This window comes from Phasianus colchicus, chromosome 6 (genome assembly GCF_987193195.1).
Source record: "Phasianus colchicus chromosome 6, bPhaCol1.hap1.1, whole genome shotgun sequence".
Classification (NCBI taxonomy): Eukaryota; Metazoa; Chordata; class Aves; order Galliformes; family Phasianidae; genus Phasianus; species Phasianus colchicus.
The window spans coordinates 18,626,596-18,639,652 of record NC_143441.1 but is presented as its reverse complement, the minus strand read 5'-3'; the positions used below and the strand labels follow the sequence as shown (position 1 = coordinate 18,639,652).

The following is a 13,057-nucleotide window of genomic DNA, read 5'->3' as shown; positions in this document are numbered from 1 at the left end:
TGTTATGGTCGAAGGCGTACACAAACAAAGACAGGCAACTCAGAGTTACAGTTCCAACCACAACCATGACTAACAGCTCCTCACTGGCATAGCACAGAGATGTCACCCTGCTGTGCACCAGTTTAAGTTATGCCTCCAAGTCAAATGCCACACACACTGGTAGGAACCAAGGCTTTTCACTCCCTGGCTCATATTTGAATTTACAAATGCTCTGCAGATATGGGAGAGGAGTTTGTTTACTTGTATGGGATTCTGGAGGTGGTTTGGAGAAACAAATGCTGATGTTCCTCTCCAGCTCTTGTAAGAAGACTCAAGCATAGTGAAGAGCCCCCACTTTAATGGAAACCATGGCAGCCTGAGCCAGTGTTCTGCAGGGAGGCTGGCACACAACACTACCAGTTGATGCCTTCTGCCAAGTGCCACCCGGACCAGCAGGCTGACCACAAATGCCAGTTCTGCCAGCAAAGAGCCTGGGAAAAAGCTGAGCCATGCAGTGCATTGCCATCGCATGGGAAATATGCTATACCTATTAATTCTGCTGAATGTTAACTGAAATATAACTTACTGAAACTGACTGAATTTGCAGCTCAGTTTATCAAAATCACCCTAGCAAATAGAGAGACTGGTGAACACATTTGGTAGTCAAGGTTGAAGCAAAACTTGGGTCTGCCTGCACAGATCTTGACTCAACAAACTTTTCCATAGGGTACTACAAAGGGGCACTAACAGGATTCAGTCTGTTTCTTTGCAATCAGTGAGCCGGAATAGCAACTGCTGAAGGACAAATAAAACTTCAGAGCCCACTGTGCACTGAAGCCTTCCTAGCAGGACTGCTGTGGGATTTCTTGCAGGGAGAGGTGCTCCAGCCTCCAAAGCTACTTCTGCTCCCTACAATTGTGCCATTGTGCATGTACGGTGCTTGCAAGTCACAGATTTCTGCACTTCCCTTTGATTAAACTTGCAAGGAACATTCCTGAGAACTGCACAGTTTTGAAACTTCCATGTTGAAAGTAAGGGCAGGGGGAAAATTATCCAAGAAGAGATTAAGAATGCCCTTTCAATTTCCTTAGGTGTGGCTGAGCTTTTTTCGCCATATAAATAGATGATCATTAAAAAACAATCAGAGGTAATTTAATCTAATTCTTTCCTTTAGGCTGGGCACAAGCAGAAATATTTCTAGGTAACATTTTCCCCCATAAATAAAAAAATCTGGAAAACGTTGGCCAAATGTTGAATTATGATGCTAAGTTGGTAAAACTCCCTCCCCCCCATGACTCCAAAAATCAGAATTTCTGTAGTTGTACTGTCAAGCACAAGTGTGTAAAACAAGTGGTACACCAGCATCTTCAGCCAATTCAAATGAAGTCCATTTTTAATGCCAAAACACTAAGCTAATTTACTCTGAATTTATAATTGACTTCCTTCAGTAGCTTTTACACTGAAAGCAAATCTTTCTACTCATTTGAGAACATATCTAGACATCACTTTTTTTTACTACTTTTGTTTGTGCAGAACTCCTAAGGTCTTCTGCCTTCAACAACCAACGATACAGTTCCTGGACATGGCTCAAATATGCTTATGGCAATATAAAAAACGTCAGTGGTATTTTGAGTTAGCTTTTTCTCTTCGAATACAGATTAATTTAAACATGAATTTTCACTTGCTCTAGCAAAAAAAAAAAAAAAGATATTATATAAATATTAGAAAAATAATTTCTAAATAGCAGGAGTTAATAAATGTTGCCTAAATTTTAGTTAGATGTGATGAATCCTTGAATAAAGTGTGACAAATTCTGAAGCACAGCAACCAGAACAAATTTAAATGTTTTTATGTAAAAAACACAGGTACATATACTTGTACTTACACAACTGTTACTAAGGGTACAATGACAACTTTCAGTTTTGCAAAGATGAAATGTGCCTATAGCAAACTCCTCTGTGTTTCAGTGAGGCTTCGCTCGCATGTGAAAAGTATAACTTATTTCTTCACAATACTGAGGCCAATATTGCCTTGGCTCCTAGTATTTTTCCTTTCTATTCCCTTTGTTGGCCACAATAAATAGTAAATACTACAGATAGTTACGTAGCTAGCTGCAAATACTAATTTGATTAGCTAACACAATTTGTAGGATATGGGGATACTACTCTGTGTTCTTTCAAGTTTATTTGGTTGAATATTGCCAAAATATATTACATATATATATATTTCATATCTTTTGTTCTTTTCACTGGATTTTTTTTCAATGTTCATGTTTGAATTTCCTCCTAGTTTTGGGTCATTTTGAGTATATTTTTACCAAGCTGGTTACAATGTCTGTGGAAGAATAAAACTTTAAGAAAATGTTGTTACTAAGAATAACATTGTTAGTAAGAAAAATGTCTAATAATTGGAAATCAGTATTTTCACTAGAAATCTGGCTCTTCTGATGCATTCCTCCCATCTCTAGAGCATCTTTGTAAGGCATCTTTGTAATGCCATATAAATTCAAGGTCCAGTCAGAACCAATTGTTCTTGTACTTTACATAACAATACTGTTTATGAACGATAAACCAAAAACAATATGAAAAATGATCTGACAAAAACTGAGCAAATGGCTTTGGAAGGGGGAGTTGGGACAAAATAAACTGCTTTTAGGCAAGTCTGAGAAAGAAGTAAACAATAAATTATTTATTTTCCCAATTATTCGCTTGGCTTTTTGCTCAGGTGAGATGGCAGCTGTAAGCCACAATAACTTGAAACAACTATTAGTATTTCAATACCTTGCAGTATCAATAGATAAAATATTACATGCTGCATTAAAGAAATCTCTGTTACTTATTTTTAGATACAGTAACTGACGCTGTCTGAACCCAACCTAGATAAGTTGCACGAGTTCATGTGTTCCATGAAATCTGGTCCTGAAAACCTCCTCTGTAGTTAAGAGGAAAGACACATGGACACACACACACAGCTCTACAGATAATTCACCCTATGACTTTGTTTCTTTCAGCTGAAGGAGGATGTAAAAAAAATTGAGGCAATAATCTTTCTCAAAATGATTACAAATGACATGCTGATTCAAATCTGGTACTAGTGCATATGAAACAGTTTTTATTCTCCAAGTGAGAAACATCAACATTTCAAAAGAATCGCAAATTATATATTTTTAATATACTCAATAATGAGCAAATACTCAAGCCCTAAGTTTAAAAATGTGGAATCCAAAGCAAACTTATGTACATTTAGAAAAATATATATTTCTTATAAAGAAATTCTATTTTATTTTCTGTTAAAAAACAGACTTAAAAAAATTTAAGATCTTATTAGTTGCTCTGAGTATACTGACATTTCTTCCATAACTTCTGCTTGATTAAATTCCACGCAACATGGCATTAAGTTAAATTCATAGAGTAGAATAAATTATAACAGGGTTAGCTTCTAAAACAGGTGTAAAAAATAACACATTTTAGTGTTGCTTATCAGCTTTGCTAGGGCTAATTTTTTCTGCACTGATGAGCTGAAGTATATGCTCTGACGTGGACATTGGCAATCTCAGAAACTACAAACTGCAAAAACGCATGAAAGAACAGAGGACCTAAAAATAAAGCTTTTATTTTTTTTTAATTAAGTCTTTTCAGAAAGTTCCTAGGAGTCACATTATGAAGGCTTTCACCAAAAAATGACAGAGATAAATGCAAACAAGAATAAGAAACTATCTCGGGGAGATACCTGGGAGAGAAGATGGTTTTTCAGTGCATGAATGTGGTCAGTACTGGCATAACTTCACAACATAAAAGCAATCTGTTGGATGACTTTGTATGATTCTGCAAAGAGTTGTTCATTTCCTTTCCAGGGAAGATGGAGAGGAACCAAGACATCTCTAAAAACAGTGTGTATTCCCACAGCTTGTATTTCCACAAGCCTATCACTCTGGATTTCTGTACTAAATCAACATGGACACTGGTCCTGCAAGGATGTGCAGTTCCTTGACAGGAGCTAAGTGGCAAAACAGAAGTGAGGACAGATACTTAAAAGGTGATAGTTACTAAATATATGCATTAATAAGGAGAGAAAGAGAGAAAGAGAGAGAGAGGGAAAGAAGGGTTCTCCTAGATTTAAAAGAATAAGAAAAAAAGATACTGACCTGAGTTCGGTTAAAAGCCACACGTGCAAATACTGCCTGTGAAATTCCTGCTCGTTTCAGTTCATCACGGACCCACTGGTAGATTTCGGAAGACACCTCTGTGTTTGTTGAGACCTGCTGCTCCAACGGCTTGTTCATGGATCTACTGACAGGAGGAGGGTGGTTCAAGTACTGTTGGTTTAAGGACTGCTGGGCTAGAAGTCTGTTCACTGCATACTGCTGGTTCAGCAACTGGGCCATTACCAGCTGCTGATTTACCAGCTGAGGGCTAATGGGAGTAGATACAAGTCCAGGGTGCAGGTTTGGAAGTGGGGTCCGAACTGATGGTTGACTACCATGAGAAAGCTGAACAGGGGATGGAGGCTGTTCGGCTGTGTTCCCTGGGACCGGCTGCTGACCGAAGTTGACATGGTTGGCACCTTGCTGGGATAGCTCAGAAAGGCTATCCATCTCAACTATGATGGAAAAGAAACATTGAGAAAGCCAACATAAGACTGAATATCACAAATTTCATGCTCCTTGCAAGATGTGCTAACAAAAGTAAATAAGGATAAAATAGCATATTCAGGGTTGAGCTTACAGTATTCTCCAGCCTAGACTGGCAGGTCCATTACAACACTGTTCCTGCTATTTGCCTTCAAAATTAATCTAAAAAATAATGGTGTAGTGGATCTTAAAAAGAAAAATAAATGCACAGTACAACTAACTGTCCATCATTGACACTGAGTCTTTGAAGGTACAAGCAGAACATCAGACCAAAACAACATGTTTGAAAACACGCATGTGGCAAAGAAATCACTGCCAGAGAGCTCTGCAAATATGCAATGCACCAATTGCTAACCAAACCATGAGTTGGTGGCTGCAGAGGGCATTCCCATAGTGATTGATGTAGAGTGCTTCAGACATGGCAGCAAACAACCCGGAGGAGGGCAAATACAGGAAACTTCTCTGTATGCTGCAGAAGATGCAAACAAAATAGTGACTGTGCCAGGAGTAAGGAGGGCTGTTACTGGAAAACTCATCCAGCCCAGGGAGAAGCCCTATTGACTGTGTTACTCCTGTAGGGTCCCTGCCCCCACATCTGCAGCTCCCAGACACAGGAAATCTGTAACAAGCAGGGTGGGGTGTGGACCTCCCTATGCTCTGCTAATTTCTAGATGCTGCATCAACTGTATGGGACTGCTAGGAACTAGTATAATTTATGTAAATTACACAGATGGGCTGCTTTATCTTGCAACCATGTATGCATGTTTTTTTTCAGTGACTTGCAACATGGTTGATTTTTTTTTCCTTATATTAACTCATCTGCCTTGACACGCCCTCCTTTTTAATTAACAACACAGTTTTTTAAACTTCAAGAGTTCTCCCAGTTTGCCTCTTGTGCATGATAAGAAGATATAGAATAACTCTAGGTTAATGTAAATGAGTCACATTTTTACCAGTATATGTCAATTCCAAAGATTTAGCAATGCTGGTCTGAAAATAGCTTTAAGAAAACACACTTTATTTTAAAAAATCTAGTATCTTCATGGAAGTGTTGTAGCTATTTTTTCTTATACTAGTAAAATCTATTTAACAAGAATAGGCAATATGTGTGCTTTTTATAGTGATTACAATCTCTACCAATAGGTATTCAGAAAAGATAACCCCTTTCTCCATGAGAATAATAACTGGAAGAAGAGATCAGCACTTGAACTCGCATTCACAGCCCTTCATCCTCTGCTGTCCTATGTAGGAATGTACAAACACATCTTTTCCTATGTGCTGATTTCAATGTCCTCAAATGAAGGGACTATGAAACTGTTTTGACAGGCCAGGTAAGGAGCATTTTGCTGGGTATGCCCCACGTTCGTGGGCTCCACAGCAGAACTACTCCTACAATGGAGATGGAAGGACATGCTGTGGAAAGGTCTCCTTCCATGCAGGAGCTCTACAAGCATGGACCATCTGAAATCACATGCAGTTGCACCACCATAAACCCTTAGTACTGCCAAGTGTTGCACAGAATATACAAACTAGGTGAAGGAAAGAAGCCACCTGTTCTCACCAGCAGAAAGTAGAGATAAACCCATGTGGGCCATTCTCTTGGAACAGTAATTCAAGCAATTATCACAAAAGTGATTCATGGTCTTCATTACAGCCTTAAGCTATAAAAGGCGAGGAACCCATTTTGGTAGATGAATGATTTTGCTTCAAATACTAAAAGCTGAGTCAATCTCAAAATCTGGTCCAAATTGAGGTCCCATTTCTTCATTTACTGAAAGTTATGCAGAAATTTTCTAACATAAAGTGTTCAAAATTATGTTAACAGGTTTAAGAAATAGTTTTAAAAATGGACAATACAGGAAGATAAAAGGTACTATGGAGTTAATATGCCTCAGCGGTGGATTTTCTTCTCCAGTAATTCACTCAAGTTTAGTAAACCAAGCAAACAATTGTCACAACTATTTGCTAAAATGAATTGAAATCGGTCCTAAATTCATAAAATTACAGCATTCTTCTTGGAATGCCTTGGTAGTTACAGAAACCTTCTTCTTTACACATACATTAACCAGAGCAAGAAAAAAAATACATACATTAGAAAAATTCAGCACATTACAGTTCCAGGAACAGGTTTTTAAACAATTATTTTGGGCTGTAGAAGATCTCTAGATTTACAGAATGACAGCTTTACATCTCTGGCAACCCAATTCAGTGCGGCTGTTTCAATAGCAAATATTTATTTAAATGAATTCTTTCACTATATATGTACTTTCTACATCTACTCATCAAAAGCATCCTAAACTTATCATAAAGGGACCTCGCTTCTTGTATGACTGTGACAGACCTCAATGTGACGCATAACTGCATGTATCCACCATCACAGCAATTTTTAATTTTTTTTTTTTTTTTTTTGCTTACCCATCATATCTTTTGCCTTCTTGAAATGTTTATACCACCTTCCAAATTCCTGACATTTTGCTGCTGAGACATTTGCATAGTAAGTGCTGTTCACAATGGAAGAAATCATACTCTGTGTGAAAAGGGGAGAAGAAAAAAATAAATCTGTAATACAGAGCAGTACAAGTCAAAGCACAAGTAATTTCAATTGTTGAAACTATTACATTTTTATAGTTTGAGAATCATATTGCATTCTGATCCTGTTGTCCAAAGCTTTTAAAAAATTCATTAATTGAATATAAAAACAAACCAAGGTATATTGTAAATGAGAACAAGAAAAAAAAAGCAGACGTACTAAAGGAAGAACAAAGTTATCGACCAAAAAACATCAGGCCATAGGATGGGCTCAGGATGGAAGATGCTAATCATGAAAATGCCTTTTGTTTGTTCTAGTTCTGCTTTTAAATTTGATTGATGTTTCACATACCAACACAAGTTTACAAGCATACAGATGCTATACTAACTCCAGAAATGCAAGCAGTAACCCCAATAAATCCATTCCCTTTGTCACAGTTACACAGAATAGAATCTGGAAAATCACAGGACCAAAATTTATCTGAATGAGTTATTAGCAGGGTGGTAAAACAAAATGCTTTCTAGAAGAATAAAATATGTATGCCACAACCCAAAACAATTCTGGACTTGCTTTTGCAAAACAATATTTCAAATGATTCACAGAAAAATGAAAAATTCTTGTTGTTGTGTCTGATTCCATAAGTGGATATTAGCCATAAAATATATGAAAGGATGACAGAGATCTTTTTTTCCTCAAAGGTTCTCAAGATATCAGATAATTACAGTGAGAAATTTGCCTTCTGCACAGCTTTAACCAATTTTTAAACAGTGGAATTTACAATGTCTAAAACTTTCAGTTCTCATACATTCCTTTACAAAATCAATTAAGAAAAGGCCTTAACAAATGAGGTACTGCTTCAACATGAAAATTACATTCAGTATATGATGTATGAACAGCAAAATTAACAAATGTAATTTCAATAGAGTGAACTTTGTCAACCTTCATATTTCTATAAGGAAAGTAGTTACTTTTAGCTTAAGTACAAGAATTGTCCAGCATATTGAGAAAACAATGACATTCAAGAAGACAAAGCTCTGATTATTATGTTTCTTTGCTATTCAGCATGTAACATTTAGCTGTATTTCTGCTGTCATAAAATCAATGTACAGTATGAACTCTTTGTTATGCAAACTGCAACAACCACTGGAAGAAGTAGTTCGGAGAGAAAATGCCATAAACATTACTGTAACTCTTCTCTTACAAGGCTAGTTCAGCTTCTAAGTAAAAGTATCTCAATTATTGATCATAGTGAAGTTGATTATAACCATTTGTTTTCTAACACAATACTCAGTAACGTGCTATTTGTGGAGTCTCAGAACTGCTAGAGTGAGGCAGTATAACTGATGCCAAATGTGGATACCCTCTACTCATCAGGCAGCTATTTTAGTGTTTCTCTGAATCACTAAAATTCTTACCATTCCTTGATATTAATCTGCCATTTCTGAAATTAACTATAAGCCTTTTGACAGCAGCAAAAAGGAGATTGAAATCTTAATACACTTTAGCCTGAATGACCTGAACTGAGCTCAGTTAAACCCAATTTCAATTTTAAACATAATAGCAATATCATTAATGTCTAATACTTACAAAATTATTATTTAAACTATTTTACAGATTATACCACTTTAAACATGGGCCCATAATACATAAGGTGTGACTGAAAACATCCTGTGAATCTGAATTCTATGTCAAATTCTATGAATGCACCATTACTGTACATGCAAAACCTGTAGATTTGCTTGTATAAAACGGGGAACTGCAAGCGTAATAGGCCACTTTCCCATATTAGATTAAGCACATTTTGTGGATGTCGCTTAGATTTCAAGGTAGTTTTATTTTACTTTGACCACTTCAGATGTCTTCTCCTGCTCAAGTAACTTTGATAAGCGTGAAAAAGTGTAGATTGATAATAATTTTAGTAAATTACCTATTATCAATGGATATAGATTTCCTATTTCTCACTTCCATGTCATTTTCCAAAAAAGATATGACAATGAAATGGTTGTCTCTAACATCCTCTGCTTCTTCAGAAATAAATTTAATGCAGTTAATTTATTTTATAATCAAACAGGGGACTAGTCTGTTTAAACAACACTATTAGGAATTTTGTTTTCTCTGACAGAGTGAGAATCTGAGACTATGATGGCTAATAATGGGATTTTACTCCATACTTTCTTTGAAGATTAAAAAAAAAAAAAAGAAAAAAAAAAGCCATAGACATTATCTTTGTGTTTTAAAATGAGAATTATTCTCCTTTTTCTTTGAGAACATTCATGCAAAACTTTCAAGTGATATTACCTACGCTAAGAATCCTCATCAGAAGGAATCAATGATTTATTTACTAATTCACTGAAGGCAAAATTTTACAACCCAGATAAAATATTACTACCTTGTTAACTCAGAAAATAACTTGACAACATTGAATTTCATTGTTTCTATTCTTTATTTATTATCTTGTCATCAAAGCTGCTGTTAAGTCAGTGCGAAGAGATGCACTTTGCTGTAGAAATTCCTGTATAATTCCTACTGCTGTATAATATCTATATGTTTTAGCAGCAGTTTATATATATACAGATATATATATACTATGCTTAGGACTTAAAACTGAGTATCAAACCCTCTGAGTTAGTGGTATTCAGATATACACATCTAGACTATAAGCATACTGACATTTTCCTTATTTCCCTGGTCTTTACATATGAGGAGCTCCCAGTGTCTAGTCTTACGCTTATTAATGATCAAAGTAAGAATGGCTGTAATTGCATCACATATTAAGGTACTATTGCACATAGTTATTCCTTATCTGTGAGACACAGAGACAGACACTTTCCATGTACAAGGATGACGAATATAAACGCATCATACAAATATCAGGCGCATTCAAACGCTCCACATTCATCAGTCAATCTCATTTCTTTTTCACACGTCGCCAAGAAAATTGATAGAAGGCAAAACCTGGTCACAGCTCCTCAGTCTTAACACATCTCCCAGAAGTTTACCCTTGAAAGCAAGTTGCAAGACTTCAGGATCGCAAATTTCCCTCTCTCGCCTCATTCTGTCCCTCCCCCCAGACACTGAGCTTTCAGTCCTGCTCTGAGAATCAGAAGATCTAGTCTGAAATGGTGCCACCTTCACAGAAATCCCACTATTCTGGAATGATACCATCTGTTGCAGCGCAAGTGCTCTTTTTTTAGCCAAATAAGTTAATTATAATTAGGCATCCAACAACTGTGTGGAGGTAAGGGTAGAATTTGTCGCAAAGTTCAAGCTGAGGTTTGTTTCATGTAGCTTGAACCAAATCCCATTCTCTCAGGGTTATTAAATATCAGAGATTTGAAAAACAGGCACCATAATTCCTTAGATAAATTGGGGAAAGACATTACCTCTCAAGCGGGATTCTTCTCCTACGCTCATCAAATAAAAACTGATAAGACAGCGGTATCAAACGCCTTTGGTTCTGTGTCAAAAGCTAAGGGAAGGAGCATCCCACATGGCAGGGGAAGGACCCGAGTGTTTCTTGCTGGCTGGTCACCTCAGCCAGTGGTGCGGGTACTAAAGGGAGGCATTTCATAGACATTTCCTCCAGCAATGTTCTCCGACCAGGTGAAGCATTGTTCGATCACCACTAACAGTATACTGTTGTCCTTTTTGCAAACCAACAAAAACAATGTTAATCAGGTTAATTCAATCATCTAAACCAAAACTGTTCATGCTTTTCTGCCAAATCAACCAACCACAGCAAAATCTGTTATCAGTGATTGCTCAGCTTCCAGTCAAAAAAGCTTTTAACCCCCACAGTCCCAAAACTTCCCCTAAATAACCTTAAAATTGTTTTTATATGGTCAGAATGAGGTTGTTTTCATGCCTCATGAAGGGGCAGTTGGGCTGCAGTATTTACACATAACAAATACGTACTGATGGGCTTAGCAGTGAGAAAGAGCAGTTTCCTAAAACAACTCGGCTGAATTAGATATTGGGGATTCCTTTGCAAATGAAGCACTCCCCTCAGAAGAAGTGTCATAACCCAAACTTATTTAGGCCTTTCAGGTTGTTTAACTAGGAAAAAAATCCAAGCTTTTTTGCTACACATTCATTGGTGTTTAAAGCTTCAAGCCTGCTCAGTGGAAGGGGCAAGGGCTGCAACAACTTATTTACACAATTATCTAAATACGATTAAACAGCTGATGGACAAATATTAAACTGGAAAATGTATAGTCATTTCAGCTTAATGTAATCCTCTTTCTGTAAACACCCAAGATGATTTTTTTTCAACCAGAACAGTCCTGACATCTCATAAGCCTAAGGGTGAATAGCAAGAGATTGTTTTTGATAGTTATAAATATTCAAAAGACATGCAGACCATCTGCTTTCATAATACAGGTAAAGCAAGACTGAAATGGTGACTGCTGTATAAAAATGGTTCTTTTAACAAAGTCTTCCTCTCCTCGAAAACTATAAAGACAGATGTCAAAAACTGTTTACACAGGGTAATCAGGAGCGTGCAAAATGTAATATTCCTTTTACACACAGTGCTTGCTAAAGAGATTTTTTTTCTTTTTCTTCCCATCTGTGTGTTGCAACACATTTCTACAAGTTAAAAACATTTTTTCAAACAGAGATCTCATGAATACCCAAAAACATGCTATCTGGTTTCTGAATGCTAATTAATTTCAACTAAGGAATCTGATTTTTTTTTCTGTAGGAAGGAATGCATGCTTTTGAAATGGAGCACTTCAACAATAACAGCCACTGAAAACAGAACACCCCGCAAGTTTAATTTTGCACTAGTTTGACATTGGCTATTTTCACAACTGTTTTGCATTCAAACCCGCATCTGCTAAATCTGGCTATAAGACACAAGGAGCTATTCTCCTGCTTTTCAAAGGGGATTTTATTTATGTTTTACTATTTATCAAGATTTCAGTATAAAGCTTTGGAACATCATAATGGTTTTGTCAAGTGATAAGTAGAAGGTACCTTGTCTTCCTAGCAGAATATGAACAGTGCTGCCCATAAACCGTACAGTCAATTTTCAGAGCTGAAACACTAATCTTGACAGTAACCTTTTAATATATTATATTAATGGCAGAGAGCCGTTAAGCACCTTTTTTTATAATTCTCAATAAAATGAACATTTACTGAACAATCTGTCAAACTACTGGCTCGATTTTTGAAAGCCAAACTTTTAAGGCTCTAACCTATTTTCTCTCCCATAAATCCTTCCCTTTACATCAGCAGGATAGCATGTTCCAGTCCTGCAACCCTAACATGCCTTAAAAAAGGAAAGGAAAGGAAAGGAAAGGAAAGGAAAGGAAAGGAAAGGAAAGGAAAGGAAAGGAAAGGAAAGGAAAGGAAAGGAAAGGAAAGGAAAGGAAAGGAAAGGAAAGGAAAGGAAAGGAAAGGAAAGGAAAGGAAAGGAAAGGAAAGGAAAGGAAAGGAAAGGAAAGGAAAGGAAAGGAAAGGAAAGGAAAGGAAAGGAAAGGAAAGGAAAGGAAAGGAAAGGAAAGGAAAGGAAAGGAAAGGAAAGGAAAAGGAAAAGGAAAAGAAAGGAAAGGAAAAGGAAAGGAAAAGGAAAGGAAAAGGAAAGGAAAGGAAAAGGAAAGGAAAAGGAAAAGGAAAAGGAAAAGGAAAAGGAAAAGGAAAAGGAAAAGGAAAAGGAAAAGGAAAAGGAAAAGGAAAAGGAAAAGGAAAAGGAAAAGGAAAAGGAAAGACGTTATGAGTCTTTGTCCCTAGACCTAGTTTGAATACTGATAAAGAGCAGAACTTCAAGATCTGGGTGGGAAAAGAGATATCTTCTAAAAGGACAGGGGAACTTTGTTTCCCAATCTTAGCTCCCATCAGTGTTTTTGTTTGTTTGTTGGTTGGTTGGTTGATTTTTATTTTATTTTATTTTTTTTTTACATAGAAATTGAAACATC

General features: G+C 36.7%; 1 protein-coding gene across 8 annotated transcripts in view; it reads right to left on the bottom strand.

Moving 5' to 3' along the window:
- Positions 1-13,057, bottom strand: part of SATB1 (SATB homeobox 1) — a 91,752-nt gene that overhangs the window by 38,634 nt on the left and 40,061 nt on the right. For all 8 annotated transcript variants that reach the window (XM_090142590.1, XM_031590207.2, XM_090142587.1 and 5 more), the window contains 2 exons: positions 7,025-7,136; positions 4,124-4,578 (listed from right to left, as the gene is read on the bottom strand). In XM_090142590.1, the coding sequence (XP_089998716.1) occupies positions 4,124-4,578; positions 7,025-7,136 (567 nt within the window). The remainder of the gene's footprint in view (positions 1-4,123; positions 4,579-7,024; positions 7,137-13,057) is intronic.